We start from the raw sequence: 16,600 nt of genomic DNA on the forward strand, positions 1-16,600 counted from the left end.
AAGGACATTTTCTACAAAGATCTAACTTACATGCTTTATGAAATATCTATAACTAAAGCTTCTTACTACACTCAAATCCATCTAGATTCTAGGCCAGTGACTACGTACATAAAGCCTAGAAGAGATACGTTACAAAAGTTAACAGAAAGATGTAAAACTGCTTAACTTCCTACAACTTTTTATTAATCTTCATTTGATTGTAATGGAGTTCTACATTTTCTGCAACTAAAGAGAAAAGAAGAATCCACACCCCTAAAAAAGAGTGAAAAGACGTAACTAAAGTTGAATGATATAAATTTTCTCACAAGGTCAAAGTATACCTAACCCACACATATCATCCTTTTTATGGTATTTTCTTTTATAAGGCCATGCACAAATTTCTAAAATATATTTTTACCTTCTAGCCTATCTTGGTGATTTCTACATGGAAAACTACTAAAATATATATACATGTATTTATCTATGACTGCAAAACGCTCACTCACCAGATGCTGAAGCTCTTTCAAATCCCGACAAACAGTGTAGAAAACTCCAAGAAGAATATTAATGTAGGCAGCATAGAAATCAGCGGAATACTCTGGAGGATGATCATGGCACAGGATCTTCTGAAGGTTCCCTGTACACAGGACACCAATTAGTTTATAATGATTAACACAGCACCTTAACCTCATCTTCAAGCATTTTCTAACAAAAGATTAAAAAACAAATACCCACGCCCAGCAATAAAGCATAATAAAACTGTCGTAAGATTAGAATAGAAAAGTGTGATTTTGGGACTCAGAAATAAATATGCATTTGTCTTTGTTCCCAGCTTCTGGCATAACTTAAAATCTCAAGAGAGCAAGTGAGAGAAGCATCTTTTATAATTTGTAGTCTCTTTCAAACACACCTGTGTTTATAATGAGGTGATCCTCAATGGGCCTCTAACATGGCTTAAGGATGGGAACTGAAGAAGCTCTAGCCCTTGACCTCCAGGAAGGAGAAATGTGCTCAAGATCAGCTCCTTCCCCAAGGCAATGGATCACTCATGCCTATATGATGGAACCTCCATCAAAGCCCCTGAATGATGAGGTAGAGACAGCTTCCAGACTGGCGAATGCATCCACACGCTGTGAGGAGCAGTACACTGCCACTCCACCAAGACAGACATTTCCAAGCCTGGGACCCTTTGTCTGGCTGATCACTTGTGTCCTTAACAAGATGGTTTAGAAGAAAATGGTACTAGTACATGAAATGCTGAGTTCTGTGAGCCATTCTGGCAAATTCTATTCCGCAGGATGTCAGAGGAACCGTTAATTTACAGCCAGTTTTCAGAAGTACAGGTGGGAATTTGGGACTTGCAACTGGCATTTGAAGTGGGAACAATCTTGAGAAACAGACCTGCACAGTCTGCACTAACTTCTTACAGTCAGTTTCAGAAGTGAACGAATTGTCCATTTGGTGCCTGGACAGTGACAGAACTGTATTTCAGTGGAGGGAAAAGCCAACACTTTCAGCATCGCAGTGTTTTCAGTAGAAACGGTTCAGAAAATGGAATACAAATTCTGAAACTAACATCAAAAAATATGTACTAATGTTCTAAAAAGAATTACTAAATGTTGCATAAGTCACATAAAAAAGAGCATCTAAGGAAAATTTCAATAATTTTATTACTGGCAAAATCAAAATCAGTACCAAAGATAGAATAATATATTCTAGTTTTTCTGTTAAATCAACTAGAAAAAAGGAGGGTATAGTACAAAACCTATCACCAAACTAAAAATTCTAATGATCTTCACTTTTCATAAAATAAAAATAATTGTTGAAATTTTTAAAATAACCATCCCTGATGCCTATGTTTACTTTGTCAGTCCACTTTTTATAAAACATGTTTTTACCTACAACTTTGGTATCTGTATTTCTTTTCTATTCTATTTGAAGCTCTTTAGATAATATTATATGCTTACAGTTCTTACATATTTTACCTTGCTAAAAATATATTGTAGAAGCACAGTTACAATTAAAGAGAAATAACTATCTATTACTCATAATTTTCCAGTCATAGTACATGAATCAATTAGTCACTCACTCCTATCACAGTAACCTCTGAATTTCTGGTGCTACAGTTTCTTTAGACTTCTTAGTTAAAAGCTCTTTGAATATAACTAATACTTTAAAACTAGTTCTAGGTGGTATAGGTATTTTGCAGTAACCTCAGGTAAAAACTCTCCCAGGATGTTCTCATTCTGTCGTTTTCTTTAAGTTTCCCATTAATTAAGCATTTAAACCATGCTCCGTTCTTGATTTTAATCTCCCACTCCTGACAATCATTTAAATATACTTTAACTGGAAAATCAAATAATATATATTGACTACCAATAAAAATCTATCAGCAGAGCTTAGAAATACCTCCGGTTGACGAAAAAGACTATTTCAAAGCCTAGTTTTATGCTTAGAATATTTTCCTGAGAGAATACTAAGTAGATAATAACTTATTATTAAATTTATTTATTTTTTATAGTGTTGGGGGTTGAACTCAGGGCCTCATGCTTGCTACACAACAACTCTACCATTGAGTCACATCTTCAAATGGGAACTGCACTTTTATATCAAAAGCCTGTGTACTTTTGCAATCTGATAGCAAACTTTAAATATGGTATCACTACCTTGTCTTAAACTATGTGTGAGAAAATATTTGATACTGAAATTCTCTACAAGGTACCTTAAACATAGAAAGACACATATAAAAGATACTAAATAACTAGATAAATGGAAAGAAAAGAGAAAAAGGAAATGAATGGGCAGACAGATGAATATATAAAGGCACAACAGATGGTCTATAAATGCATGGGTGAGGAAATCTGGAAAATATATGCATCTCTAGCTCACACCACACTCCGGGGCACTCTGGCTTTAGATGTTCATTCTGTGAGCATCTCTAACTAGATAACCCATGCAGGCAACCCTCAATATCCCATATGAAAGCTGGTTAGATGTTACCACTGGGCCATTTTAGCCCTGACAAACACCCTGTAAGAATCAGAACGCTTACTGCACTGCTTTATGAGCAGCCCAGCCATTCTTGTATAGACCACAGATACTGATTCAGAGTACAAGTATACATTTGGTAAGTCATGCTAGATCTGATAGCCTAGGACCATTCAGTCATGGGAAAAAAAAAATCCCATTTCTAACAGAAAGTTTGTAGTAAATGAAGGGGAAAATTTCTAATTAATCTCCTGGTATCTTAAAATTTCACTTTCAAAGCATAGTCAAAGAAAAGCCATGGATTAATACAAAAAAATGTGGTCCAGAGGAAAAAAAGAAAAGCTGTAGGAGGTGAAAAGGGGGTAGCAAACAAAATATTTGATGAAATAATGGCTAAATTTTTTCCTAAATTGTATGAAAATATACATGAAGACATTTTAAAAAATTCCTAAGCAGAATTAGCAATGGAAGATTCTTTCTTGTCTTTTTATTTCATTAAAGTCAAAATAGTAATGGATTATGAACTTAAAGGTAGAAAACGCAGGAAAGCAATAGTGCAAAGGTTGGGGAATTATAAACCATTGATATTTTCATTCTCAACCTATCTTGACTGACACAGTATCTATGCCAAAAACTTAATCAAGTACACTATAGTCTATCTGAAAGAAAAAAACAAACACATAACCAAAAGACAAGTGGTGTGCACGTGGTAAAGACCACAAAACAAGAGTTCTACATTGGGTCTTTTGCCAGAACCGCTGGGAGATGAGTTCTAGGTATCTGATGCCACATCCCAAAATATAACACAAGCATTAAATTTAGCATGACTGCATGCAATTCACCACCAAGGTCATCTCTTTAGCCTGGTTTCATGATTATTTACTCTAACCATAGTTTGGTTTATCAGTTCATGCTTCCTTCTTGAATGGTTTTTTATCTGATTATAGTCGTTATGCTTTTAAAAAGCTTGACACATAAAATTTGATAATCAGATTTAACCTGGCTTCATTAGTATATACTTTTCAAAAACCCATTACCCTCACTACATTTTTGTCCTCATTCTCCACCTATGCTGCTTTGTGCCTTTTAAAAATTTTTAATCAAGTCATAAAACCATATGATACTTTAACTTCACTATAATGTAGACAGCAAACATTTCTTAAAATTCCAAATACTTTTTCAGTGCTTAAAAATGAAAAGGAAAAAAATTTAACTACAGTGATGACATAGATCTAAAGGAATGTTTTAAAGGCAATCCTGTGTTTTATCCCTTTATTTCTATTATTTTCTTTATTTTGTGACTTTCATGGATGAGAAGCTATTAAAATTAAGGAATCCTTTAGTCTATTTTGAGTTTCTTAAAAAAAAAAAAAAAAGAACAGTTAACTAGCTAAAGCAGTAGGTGTTATCTGGCTGCTGTTCTTGTGAAAAGAGGCAAAAATGTGTCGATCTTAACAATGAATGTCTACAGCTGATTAGTTTAGAGGACTGGTGTTAGAGGCCGAGGGGCCAGGATGCTATTTTCTCACAGCCTGCTAAGCACCCTGTGCTTCCCAACTAGAATCTTTGAATCAGAAGTATCGTCCATGTATAGTGATAGCCCAATATTAATTTGCAAAGGTACACAATAACATAAGCTACTGTATTTTTCCAAAAAGACAAAAATCAACAGAACCTATAAAATTTAAGATTAAATATAATTTCCAAAAAAAGCAGCACAAAGATTAGCAGTTGGTACAAGAGTTACAGTAATGAAAAATAAGATTTATAAAACCCAAAGACACATTCATTCTATATGAGATCTCTAAGAATTCTTACAAGACAGCATAATGTATATACGAAGTATATGGTATATGAAGATTTCAACACAATTTTAATGTTTAAATCTAGTCTGATTCTTCTTTGTGTAGATGGTTTAATCACAATATACACAGATATCTTAATGTACTGATAAAAAAATGAAGAAAATAGACTATTACCACAAATATATAAAAGCGCTCATTCAAGTATTTAGTAATTATATAAGAATATCCTCCCAGCTCCAAAATAAAACTTCTGCAAGTGAAGATACATAAACAACATTTAGGATTGTCAAGAAATCCTGAGTTATTAGTATATCAATGTATTCCAATTTGAACATACTAGGTTAATCTTTCAAACAAGTATTTTACTGAACAGAAAAGCAGTACTTTAAAACTTACCTATGCTGTAATCAGGGAAATACAAGACAAATGGCTCAAAACATCCAGTACTTGGACGAAACTTTTCCCAAATAATTTCACTGAGAAATAGAACAGTCACGTTTCTGTCACTCTGTAAAAGAAAAACAAATAAAACCAAATTTGCATTTTAAAAACTTAATCATAACTAACTCCATTTGGATTTTTCTTCAAATAAATTCAGCAAAGCTCTAACATATAACAAATTATTTGCATACTAATAAGCCATATTTAGAAAACCTAATCAAGGAACTCAACCATTTGCAAATTTTCATACATAATTACTTAGAATTTCCATAAAATTTGTAGGTTAATCAACATTTCAGTTACCCGTGAGTGCTAGGACAGTCACATAAGAATAATTTTATAGAAATTAATAAACATATTTGCTTTAAAAATTATGACAAAAATCTTTTTGTGATTTTTTTTAAAAATGTAAATTTTCAATCAATAACAAAAAATGGCAAAAACTTATTATTTCTCATCATTACAATAGCTATTGCAACTCAAAAAAAAAAAAAAGAAATGTGGAGTTGAATAAAAAGCACATAGGCCATACTCTATAACCTTGGATTACTAAGGTTTTCTTAAGGGATATTTTATTATTGAATAAAACTGATGCTGAACACACATTAAAAATGTAACAATTAACTATAAGCATTAGTATCTAAAACAACCAATACTAAATAAAACAGTTATCTTTTTGAAGAATATTTAGAAATTACAATTTGAATGCAGAAAAGAATATAAAAGGAACGAGTTCAATGTGCTTGTAACGCTCCCAAGGGTGACCACAAATGCCTGTGCAAGCTAGCTAGAATTTATCCACACCCAAACTCTATATTCTCCACACGAGTTTTAATTTTTCTCATATTCTTTTTGATATATCCTAGGGTGACAAGGCTATTTTTTTCTACAAGTACTTCTAGCGCCCAATATCATACCTAAATTGCACTATTATGGCGATTTACTATTTATTGATCCTGAACCTATACACTTTTTATGCACTGATTTTTAAGACTCTGAATTTCTGCACAGTAAAATAAATATACTGTAACTACCATTCTTTTTACAAAGCACATGTAAAAGCATTTTATAAAACCAGTTGATAATTTAAATTTCATTTTTCCGAGATAAATAATATAAAAATGGGAAATACCTTCATTAGATTTCTCTTCAAAGAAATATATTTTTAAAAATCATGTATGTTTTCAGAAATGTCAAAACAGTAATTTGCTTTCCTGGTAGAGTTGAGATTACTGTACATCCTTTTTTTTTATCAAATAGTTTCTACAATTAAAACTAAAGAAAGAGGGCTGGGGATTTAGCTCAGCGGCAAAAGCGCTTGCCTGGCAAGTGCAAGGTCGTGAGTTCGGTTCCTGGTACCGGAGAAAAACCAAAAAAAAAAAAAAAAAAAAAAAATAAAAAAAATAAATAAAACTAAAGAAAGTGAAAGGGCTAACTACTGTGAAGAGACACATGACCTGCACTCCTGCGCATGTGGAAGAGCAGGTGAGGCATTGACAGTGGAAGGACAAGAGGACAAGAATATATTCAATACCAGATGGGGAGTCCCATAGGGAAGCACCGGGAAACAGTGGATGCAGACACACAGAAAGCATTCTTACACTGATCCTGGTACAGACAGAATTCGCTCACCAATTTTCTTTACTCAAAGTACTCCAAACCATGTTTTTTTCTATTTTATTATCGTTCGCCTGACACATACACATATGCAATTCATCCGTTCTTCCTCTGGATCATGATAATCACAGCAGTATTTATACTACTTAGTGTCAACACAATAGTGAACTGAAACAGAAAGCTAAATTCTGACATTGAGGGGCCATATGACAGAAATTGAGATGATCCAGAATACCACCATTCCTCTTTTAGATTATTATCATGAAAATATGAAACTCCTTGTATAATCCAGGCATACTGGTATATGCTGTAGGGGACAATGAATCTTAGCATATTATTTTAGATAAAATAGTTTTAGTAAAAGCCTAAGCGGTGCCTTGGGAAGCCTCCCAGGACAGTGTAAGAGCTAATTCCCTAGACCAACTCTGCCCAGGAATGTCTCCCCGAGATAAGGGGTGCCTAGGCCTAGGTAACCCTCCGTGATCCTGCCTGGGCAGTTCCATCTCCTGGCCCTAGGTAAATATTGCAGCCCTTAAGGAATGCACAGGTTGTAAAAAAGGAGACAAACGGAACATAATGGGAGAAACATCTATCATGGTTAGACATGAGACGTGCAACTGACCTGCGGTCCCACAGGATGAGAGAAAGACCATATGGCAACCGGGGTCAGTGAATGTAACATCCCAACCTGTTACCATGGAAACCAAAAATGTATACAAGGTGGAATGAAGTTAGGCCACGGGCCCACTTCCCTGATTGGCAAATGAGAGGAAGAGTGGCTAGGCTCAAATTAAACTCTGATTTGTTCTCCCCAGAGTTGGTCTCTTATGGTCTCTTGTGGAATATAGCCTAATTTATGCCGGGAGATTTCTGCCGTAACAATGCCTATAATCCCAGCACTTGAGAGGCTAAGGCATGAGGATCACTGCAAATTTAAGGCCAGCCTGGGCTACACAGCAAGTTCAAGCCTAGCCTGAATACAAGGTGAGACCCTGTCTCAAAACAGAACAACCCTAGCCCCTTGTAATTCACTCTGGAATAACAGAAAAACATGCAAATTAAATTTACAGTAAGATATCCATTCTCACCTATCAGATGACAAAATGAACAAACGTGACAACACAATTTACTGACTCAGAATGGGTCTACTGATCTACTGTAAGGGAAAACACTCCCATGCATTACTTACCAATTCTTGTAACCTAAGAAACCCAGGTAAAAGATTTGCTTCCATATCTCGTAGATATTCTGCTTTATCTAGAACCTTTACAAAAAGAGAAAATCAGAACATTTACATAATTCAGAACTTTACATACCACAAAGAAAAATTGTAACTTGTAAATTAACTTAAAATACTATTTATATTTGTAAAAAGACATTGCAAACAGGTTAAATAAGTTAAAAAAATTATAACACAACATAATCCAAATAACTAATTAGAAAACTAGTCATCACTACACTAAAAGGTTTACGTATAGGAATACCACCAACAAATATGATGGTATATGGTGCCATGAGAGCATTTCCTTAGGGATATAACAAATAATAATCATATGTCTATCATGTTCCAAAAATTACAGGTCTTCATGACCTGAGGAAAAAAAAAATTGTAAATTTTATCACATAAAACTTTTCTTGCCTGCACTCTATAACTGCATAATATCTCTTAATTCACTGGGTAATCCACTGTGTTAAGAAAGATTACATTCTGTTCAATGTTACAGTAAAGTTACTGGGATAATGGTGATGCTAAATAACGTCCTTGTGTCTTAGATTAACAATAATTATTGGATCAGTTATACTGTAATTAAAATTATATAAATGTGGTGTCTCACAATATCCTCTTATACTATTATCTTTTCACTTAGAAGCTTCTCTTTGGCTTATCTAAATTGCCAGCATCACTACTGATGTACTTTTGAATGATAGTTAAATGAAACAAGAGATGCTTGAACATAAGCAATTTGATACTATGATAGTGGGTCTAATAGCTGAGTGACTAGCAGGTGGGTAGTATGTACCATGTGGATCCACTAGACAAAGGGATGATTCACATCCCTGGTAGGACAGAGCAGGACAGTGAGAGATTTCATCACACTACTTAAAATGGTGTGGAATTAAAAATTCATGAATTATTTATTTCTGGAACTGTTCCGTTTAATAACTGAAACCATGGAAAGCAAAGGTCCAGATAATAATATTGTGTTGAATGTTTAAATAAAACTTTATCCTAGGTATGTATATGCAGGAAAAAAAAATGTATCTATAGAGTTTGGAACTAGTCACTGTTTCAATCATCTGTATGGGTCTTAAAATGTACCCTTCATACACAGGGGGCACTACTATACATATTTTCAATTATGTACTCATAATTTTCATATTGATTTAACAATTACAACTTAAACTTAGCCCACATAAAATCAAACGGCTCACTTTCTCGCATAAACCCATCCCATACACAAGTGACAAATTTGACCTTTGCTGTCTCTATTTCTTTTTGCTGCTTCTGCCTCAACTCTAACATAGGACCAAATTTCTTCTCATATAAATAGAATAGTCTCAAAACCATTCTTCTAGTCATCAAGTCCTTCATCCCCCTGCCTTCACAGAAATGTTCCTATGGCATAACTGTTGCTCTAAAATCTTCACTACCTCCTTCTACTGCCTAGGAAAAGAAACAAACTGTTTTGCTATAGTTTTCAAGAAACTTCATGACCTCACCCCAGTTTACCTTTCCAAACTTTAATTTTCTCCTTTTATAATTTAAAACCTACTAAAACTATTCGGCATTCTCTCACCTGCATGCCTTTGGTAACATCACTCCCTACACCTGAAATTCCTCTTCAGTTTCTTCACCCATTTCTTTTAGGGCCATTTCTAATGCTATCTATCACCTCATGAAGATGTACCAGATGTACCCAAGTCACTACTTTGCACCTCATGGCTATCACTTATCACAGTCTGCACACTGTCATGTGTAAATATGTGTTGTAACTCTTCTACTGAAGCTCCTTTTAGATAAGGAATAGCTCTAACACATTTTTCTATCTTTAAAGCACCTCGCACAGAGCACTGTACAAAATGAGATGCAAAACATTATGTGGAAGTTGATCTAATACACAATTCAGTTTTGAAAGAAATGATATAATCAAATTATATTACTTACAATATATACAGTCTGATTCTTGAGATTTTCAGCTTTGGTTATTTGTGTAAAGAAGCGAACAAAGTCATTAAATGTTTCACAAGTTATTTCCGTAGAACACCCCTCCTCTGAAGAACTAAGATGATTCAACTTGTTCAAAATTTGTTCCAAAAGCAGCCTTAGAGTAAAGCATTCAACACAATTCACAAAGACGTGCGGAAGCTGAAAACAAAAACCAAAAAAGGGTAAATATTAAAAAAAAAAAACCCACACACATATATCATAAGGGTTCTGCTGGACAATGTGAACCCCACCATTCTTCCATCTGCGCTCTGCCTCAGGAACTGGACCTCTACAGCCTGCATCACCCAGACTCTCTTTTCTGGCTGAGCTGGAGAAGCCAACAGGAAGCAGCAGCAGGACACTGAAGGAGAGCAGCTGAGAGAAACCAAGTACTCCTTCACTTCCGCTTTCTTCCCGGTGGTCCAGATGGCCATGGCTGCATTCCTGTACCATGGGCCACAGCTCACTGGGAAGCCCTTCTTCTAAGGTCACAGCTCTTGCTGGGTTCTGGCAACAGCTGTTTAAGGTCCTTTCAGGTATGGGATAGTAAGGCCCTGGGGCGTCACTGTCCCATCTTCAGTTTTGATCCTTTAAAACTTCCTCAACCTTTGTAAAAATAGCCCCGTCATTACACTCACTACAATTATTTGAGTTTGTCATTTGTTTCCTACAGGGATTAAAAGAAAACTTCTAATACAGAAACCCAGGTACACACAAAAGTTAAAATCCTTACTAGAAATTTCCTATTTTTAATTTTAAAATAATATTATCTTTCATGATGAATAAATATAGGTCAAAAAATTTAAGTCAGAAACCATAATAATACTCCCATAAGAACTGTAAGAATGAGCTCCACGTTTAAAAAACTATTAATATGAAGCAATTTTGCAAGTATTAAAGAAACCAAACAAATGTGGTCTATTCTTCAAATGATATCACAAAAGCAACACTGATCATTCAGAAGAAGATAATGTGTGGGATCTGGCACAATTAATGAAACCTGAACAACTAATTTGAAGACAACAATATGCAATATAACAACCATTGTTGAATTCTTACCATCTTGTTTAGTGAAGCTCTTTATCATTTCTACTGTTTTATTTTTTATTCTCTTTAATGGTTTGATCAATCTTGCATTCTTACATCTGGTGATTTGAGCAACTTTGTTGAACATAACAATATGAATATAATAACCATTGTTAATTTCCTATCATCTTGTTTTGAAATTCTGTATCGTTTTTATTTTTTTTGGATTGTTTTGGTTTTTGTCTTTGTTGTTATTTTGTTCTTTTTTTCTCTCTTTAAAATAAAAAAAGAATATACTATTATATGTGTTTTTCATAAAATATTACCAATCAATGAAAGGGAAAAGAAAATATGGCTCAAATTAAAAAGTAACTTTCTAATGTCAGGCAAGGTTCAAGTTATATGATAACTTTTAATGGCTTTTAAAGCTGACACTTATTAAAAGTATTCAAATAAAATTTGGTCAGAAATATTTTATGTAGAAAATATTCCTTCAGAGAAAGGTAAACTACATTAAATAATCTCCCAGATCCCTTCCATTTCTAGAAGTCTGTAAGTAAAGACTACTTAATTTAACCTCGACTCTAGTTTATTCTTACCTCTAAAGTTCTCAACAATGTTTGCGTTACATAGGTCTTTCCACTGGCAGTATGTCCATAAATGAAAATGGATGGAAAGCTGAAATGATGTCTCTAGGGGAGAAAGGTAAGTATTAATCTGCACAAACAAAAAATGCACATTTATCAACTTGTGATAAAGTTTTATGTGGCACAATAAAACATTCAATCCAAAATATTCCAACAGTAAATATACTGTTGGAATTCATAATCACATTTTAAACTTTCTTAAATTTTATGCTAAGCACTATGTGTTATAAAATCCTCCTGTAAAACAATAAAAGTATAATTATATGCCATATACAGCATTAAAATAAAATATACTATATAATTATTCTTTTATTATTGTACTGGTTTGCATATACAAACTCTTGTATAAAAATTCTCAATTTTCTAAAGTTAAAGGAGTTTTCAAGGATAATTTTATCTATACTCCATTTCTGTCTTGATACTTTTATTTCATTTTAATGTTTGAAACTAAGCATATATGGTCACAGGGTTAGAAGACATTTCAAGAGTCTTCATTTTTAGGAAAACTTATAAAATACTTTTGAATTAAGCATATTCATTGACCTTGGCACAAATGTGTACATTTCATCAAAGCAAATGTCAACAAATTTTGCATAGCATATATTTAAAAATACATAATGGGGGCCGGGGATGTAGCTCAGTGGTATAAGTGCTTGCCTGGTAAGCCTGAGGTCATGAGTTCAATTCCCGGTACCAAAAAATAAATAAATTAATTAATTAATTAAAAATAAAAATACATAATGGGAATAGGGGCTGTAGCTCAGTGGTAGAGCACTTGCTAAGCATGCCTGAGAACCTGGATTTGATCTCCCGCACTGCAAAAAGATAAATAAATACATAAAAATACACATTCGCAAGGTCCTTCTACAATACTTTAAATTATCAGCCTAGAGAAAAGTAACAATTTTTAAAGGGTGCTCTATTGGTCTAGTCAATACTACAGGTTGCATTCATCATACAGACACTGTGAGATTCTTCCTAAAGACTGAACCATAATGCACTGAATAGCACAAAGTGGGGAGAAAGACATTTTAAAAATAATTACAAGAAAATTCAATGATGCTACTTCCACGAGAAAGTTGAGTCTCTGATCATTATGTACCACAGCAACAGTAGTTGCAGACATTTATTATATGCTAGTCTCTAAGTTATACACTTCTTCTTAGAAAACAAATCAAGAACTCAGATTTATACAGGAAAAAGCTTCTAAATGGCATATAATACAGCAACAACAATCAAGCTATTAAAAAAGAGACAAAATTCACTAAATCAATATTTTAATACATGTATCCTGAAGGTCATATGTAACAATCTTATATATGAACTGTCTCAAAAATTATTTCAGGTATTAAATGTACTGTACATTGTTGAGTATTCTGGCTGTCTAAATACTATACTTCACCTTTAATGAAAAGTCATGACCATGCTTCACAAGTTTATTCCAAGCTTCAACAAATTCATCAGTTTTGGAATCCTGTCATACTTGTCTATATCCATTATTTGGTGCCTAATATCCCAACTTATAAAATCTTTTCTGTTACCTAGAATTATAATGAACTCTTGCACTCATTTTACCTTTCACCTTTATAAACCTCCATGAAAATCATAACAAGCCAGGATACAGTGCCTGATACAAAAAACAGATGCTCAGTAAATACTTACTTTTTGAAAAAATAAATGAATTTTCGGAGACAAAAATCAGTTTTTTGCTTTTAGTTCTTTGGATTTCCCACATGCATGGCACCCTAAAGTGCTTTCAGTTTTGCTAATCATGATATGCAATAAAAGCAAAGATCTAAACTCTTCTTATGATCCACTATTTAGTCAACACTACTCATCCCTATTTGCCAAAACTTTCTGTCAGGAGGACCACTTTTGGTTTCGAGTGACCTGGGTTTCTCAATTCCAGGAAAGGAATCCATAGAAAATAACCAAGAAAATTTTTCAGTGATAATGTAGATAACTATAATTTAAAACATTAAACAACTGGCTGAGAATGCAATTGGTGATCTCTTTAACTATTGCGTCCCTTTAGATGGAGGGTGGTGCTTTTCCACTAACTTCACAGGACACCTCAAGACTGACAGCCAGCATTTCTAGTTGGATAAAGCACACTGAAAAAGCAAACCAGAAGATGGTTAGTTTTATTTACCTTTCTCACAGATAAGATCTATTTTCTTTCTTGCCTTTCTTTTTTCTTATTAGTACGTATTTGTAGTACATGGTGATTACATTCATTGTGGGAAGTAGGTACATGTACATAACGTTATCTTAGTTCTTTTTATTCTCCTCTAAGTCTGATTAATTCTATTGATGAGTATGAAGCAAAAGGTATACCAGAAAATAATAGGAAACAGATAAAGTCGTGAATTGGCCAACAGTAGCTCACGCCTAGGGAAAGGACTCCATGGCTGCGTCCATTCAGAGAAGGTAACCTCTATCCTAGGGCACCCTCTGAACTGCGAGTCGAGGACAGGAAGGAGCCCACACTAAGGCTTCTGCAATTCCGTAAAAGCTGCTGGATTTTTAAGCCTGACGCACTGCTTTGGTCCTCAGTGGCCCTGAAAACAAACCACCTCTCTGTGCTTGATTCCCACCAACTACCTCACTGAAACGTGTGAATTTACACTTGGATAATACTCTGCAAACCCACCTGTTATGTAAAACCCGGTTCAGCTGGGGTAAGGAACCGAGCAACTTCTGGGGGCTACTCTGGGCTAACACCATCCCGAAAGCATGGGGCATGTGTTAACACAGCCTGGCCAACATCCCGTACCCTTCGCGCGCATTCTCCTTTGAAAAGCACTTATTGAGAAAGTGTGGGTGTGTGCGGCAGATCTACAAAAACCCCCATGGCAACGCAGAAGTCGCGGCGTGGCCCCTCCCCCGCAGGGAACAGGTCGCAGGGAAACAAGTTTGACCACAATACCTCTCCAAACAGGGACTGCAAAGTGGACACTTGGGCCTCGCGACACAACACCAAGCTCTCCAAGTGAGGCATCGTGGCGGACGGACGCCGGAAGAGAGCGCGGCGCTGTGCGGAGTCCCTAGCAACAGCCTCACTGGCACACAGTTCGCGCTCGCGCCGGAAACCGGCGTGGCCGGGCAGTGGGCGGGATCAGCGCGCCGGCGTCCGCGTGACGTCAGCGCGTACGCGGAGCTTGGGTTCCGCTGTAGTCTGTCACCCCCGAGCTTCCGCACTTTCGTCGTTCTCTGAGGCAGGTGACAGTGGAGAGGCGGCTCTTAGGTGACAGTGGAGAGGCGGTATGGGGATGCAGCGTTTTCCATCAAAACCCGAGGGGACTAGGTAGGGATGGGCGAACTGTGGAAGGAGCTGGGGGTCTCTGTGGACTCCCATGACCCCCGAGGTCATGGCTTCAGTTTTCCCGCCTGAAGCCCGTGCGTTTGAAAATCTTGAGTGCTGAGGAAGGCTGGCTCTCTCCTCCTTTCTGGAGTCTGTGGAGTGGACTCCAAGGACCAGTATGTTCAAAAAATGATATTTTTACCGGAGAGAAGGGGGAGAAATTAGTAGTATCCATGCGAAAGAGTACGTGAATGAATAATCTTGGCGAACTATTCTTTGTGCAAGCCTGAAACCAAATTTGGAAATGCCTCACACTCCTAAGAGGAGGAGATTCTACTGTGTATTAGAGTGGTGGTGTTATAGTTAAATATGTTGTCTTGAGCATAAAGCGTTCATTGTATTTATTCAAGTGCCTACTATAGAAACTGGACTCCAGAAAATTCTAGAAATAAACAGAAGTAGAAAAATGTGTAGTGAAGGCTTGCACCCTGAAAATCATAGTTGGGACCACTATCTACTTCTAAACTGTAAGACGGCAAGAATCATTGGATCACTCATTTTGAACCTTATCTACAAAATGGGGGTAACAGATTAGTGCTAGGAATAAAGATGATATTTATTGTACCAGAAACACATAGATTTTATAACCAATGTAATAAGAAAAAGAAAATGCACCCAGATTGGAAAGAAACTAAATTTAATAATAAGCGATTTAGTAATCACCTATGTAGAAAATCTGATAGATTCTTTTCTTTTTTTTTTTATTGTCTTTTTGAGACAGGGTCTCACTATGCAGTTCAGGCTGGCCTTGAGCTAGCTCACTCTGTAGCCCAGGCTGGTCTTGAACTCTCAACGATCCTCCTGACTTAGCCTCCCAGGTGCTGGGATTACAGGTGTGTGCCAAACACAATCCCCAGTCAAGATCTTAACATCCTTGTGTGTGTGTGTGTGTGTGTGTGTGTGTATGTGTGTGTATAGAAATGGACAGTTAAAAATTTGCTGAAAATTTGAACAGGTGCAGTACTTAATGAAGAAGACAGATCACAAGCACATGAAAGACATTCAACATTTTTAGTTATTAGGAAAATGCATACTAAAACCACACTTAGTATCTTGGGGTTAGAAGGCCTAAAATGAGGAATATTGACCATTTCAAGTATTCGCCAGCATGTAAACAAACTGGAACTTCAATATATTGTACATAAGACTGCAAAAATGGTAGAACTACTGTTGGAAAACAGTATGGCTGTTTCTTAAAACTTAAGCGGATGCCTACCATATGACCCAGCCGTTGCACTTGTAGATGTTGAAAAATAAAATACTTTTATGTTTATACCAGTAAAAAGACTTGAACTCTGCTACCCATGGTAATTTTATTTGAAATAGCCCCAAACTGGAAACCTGAATTCTATCAAGTAAATTTATAAGTTGTGAGATATAGATGTGTGTGTGTGTATATATATATATATGTATATAAACTTAAAATATTTTTTACATACATTTTGTGAATTCCAATTAATTTTGAATACAAATAGCCAAAATAGTAAGTGCACGTGTTTTGTTTTATGAGGCATAATTAACATTG

At 35.5% G+C, this 16,600-nt stretch overlaps 1 protein-coding gene across 3 annotated transcripts in view; it reads right to left on the reverse strand.

Annotated features, from left to right (window-relative positions):
• The window catches only part of Orc5 (origin recognition complex, subunit 5), a 55,173-nt gene extending 40,353 nt beyond the window's left edge, over positions 1-14,820 (reverse strand). The window contains exons 1-7 of one of the 3 annotated variants that reach the window (XM_013510656.1): positions 14,641-14,820; positions 13,375-13,825; positions 11,664-11,756; positions 9,997-10,197; positions 8,020-8,094; positions 5,169-5,280; positions 486-616 (exon numbers count right to left, since the gene is read on the reverse strand). In XM_013510656.1, the coding sequence (XP_013366110.1) occupies positions 486-616; positions 5,169-5,280; positions 8,020-8,094; positions 9,997-10,197; positions 11,664-11,756; positions 13,375-13,446 (684 nt within the window). In that variant the 5' untranslated portion in view covers positions 13,447-13,825; positions 14,641-14,820. Of the gene's footprint in view, positions 1-485; positions 617-5,168; positions 5,281-8,019; positions 8,095-9,996; positions 10,198-11,097; positions 11,138-11,663; positions 11,757-13,374; positions 13,826-14,640 lie in introns of those variants that run through there. The other 2 variants (XM_005377237.2, XM_013510657.1) reach the window with 2 other exon arrangements.
• Positions 14,821-16,600: the final 1,780 nt, after the last annotated feature.

Source organism: Chinchilla lanigera, unplaced genomic scaffold (genome assembly GCF_000276665.1).
Source record: "Chinchilla lanigera isolate Chin_1 unplaced genomic scaffold, ChiLan1.0 scaffold00009, whole genome shotgun sequence".
NCBI lineage: Eukaryota > Metazoa > Chordata > Mammalia > Rodentia > Chinchillidae > Chinchilla > Chinchilla lanigera.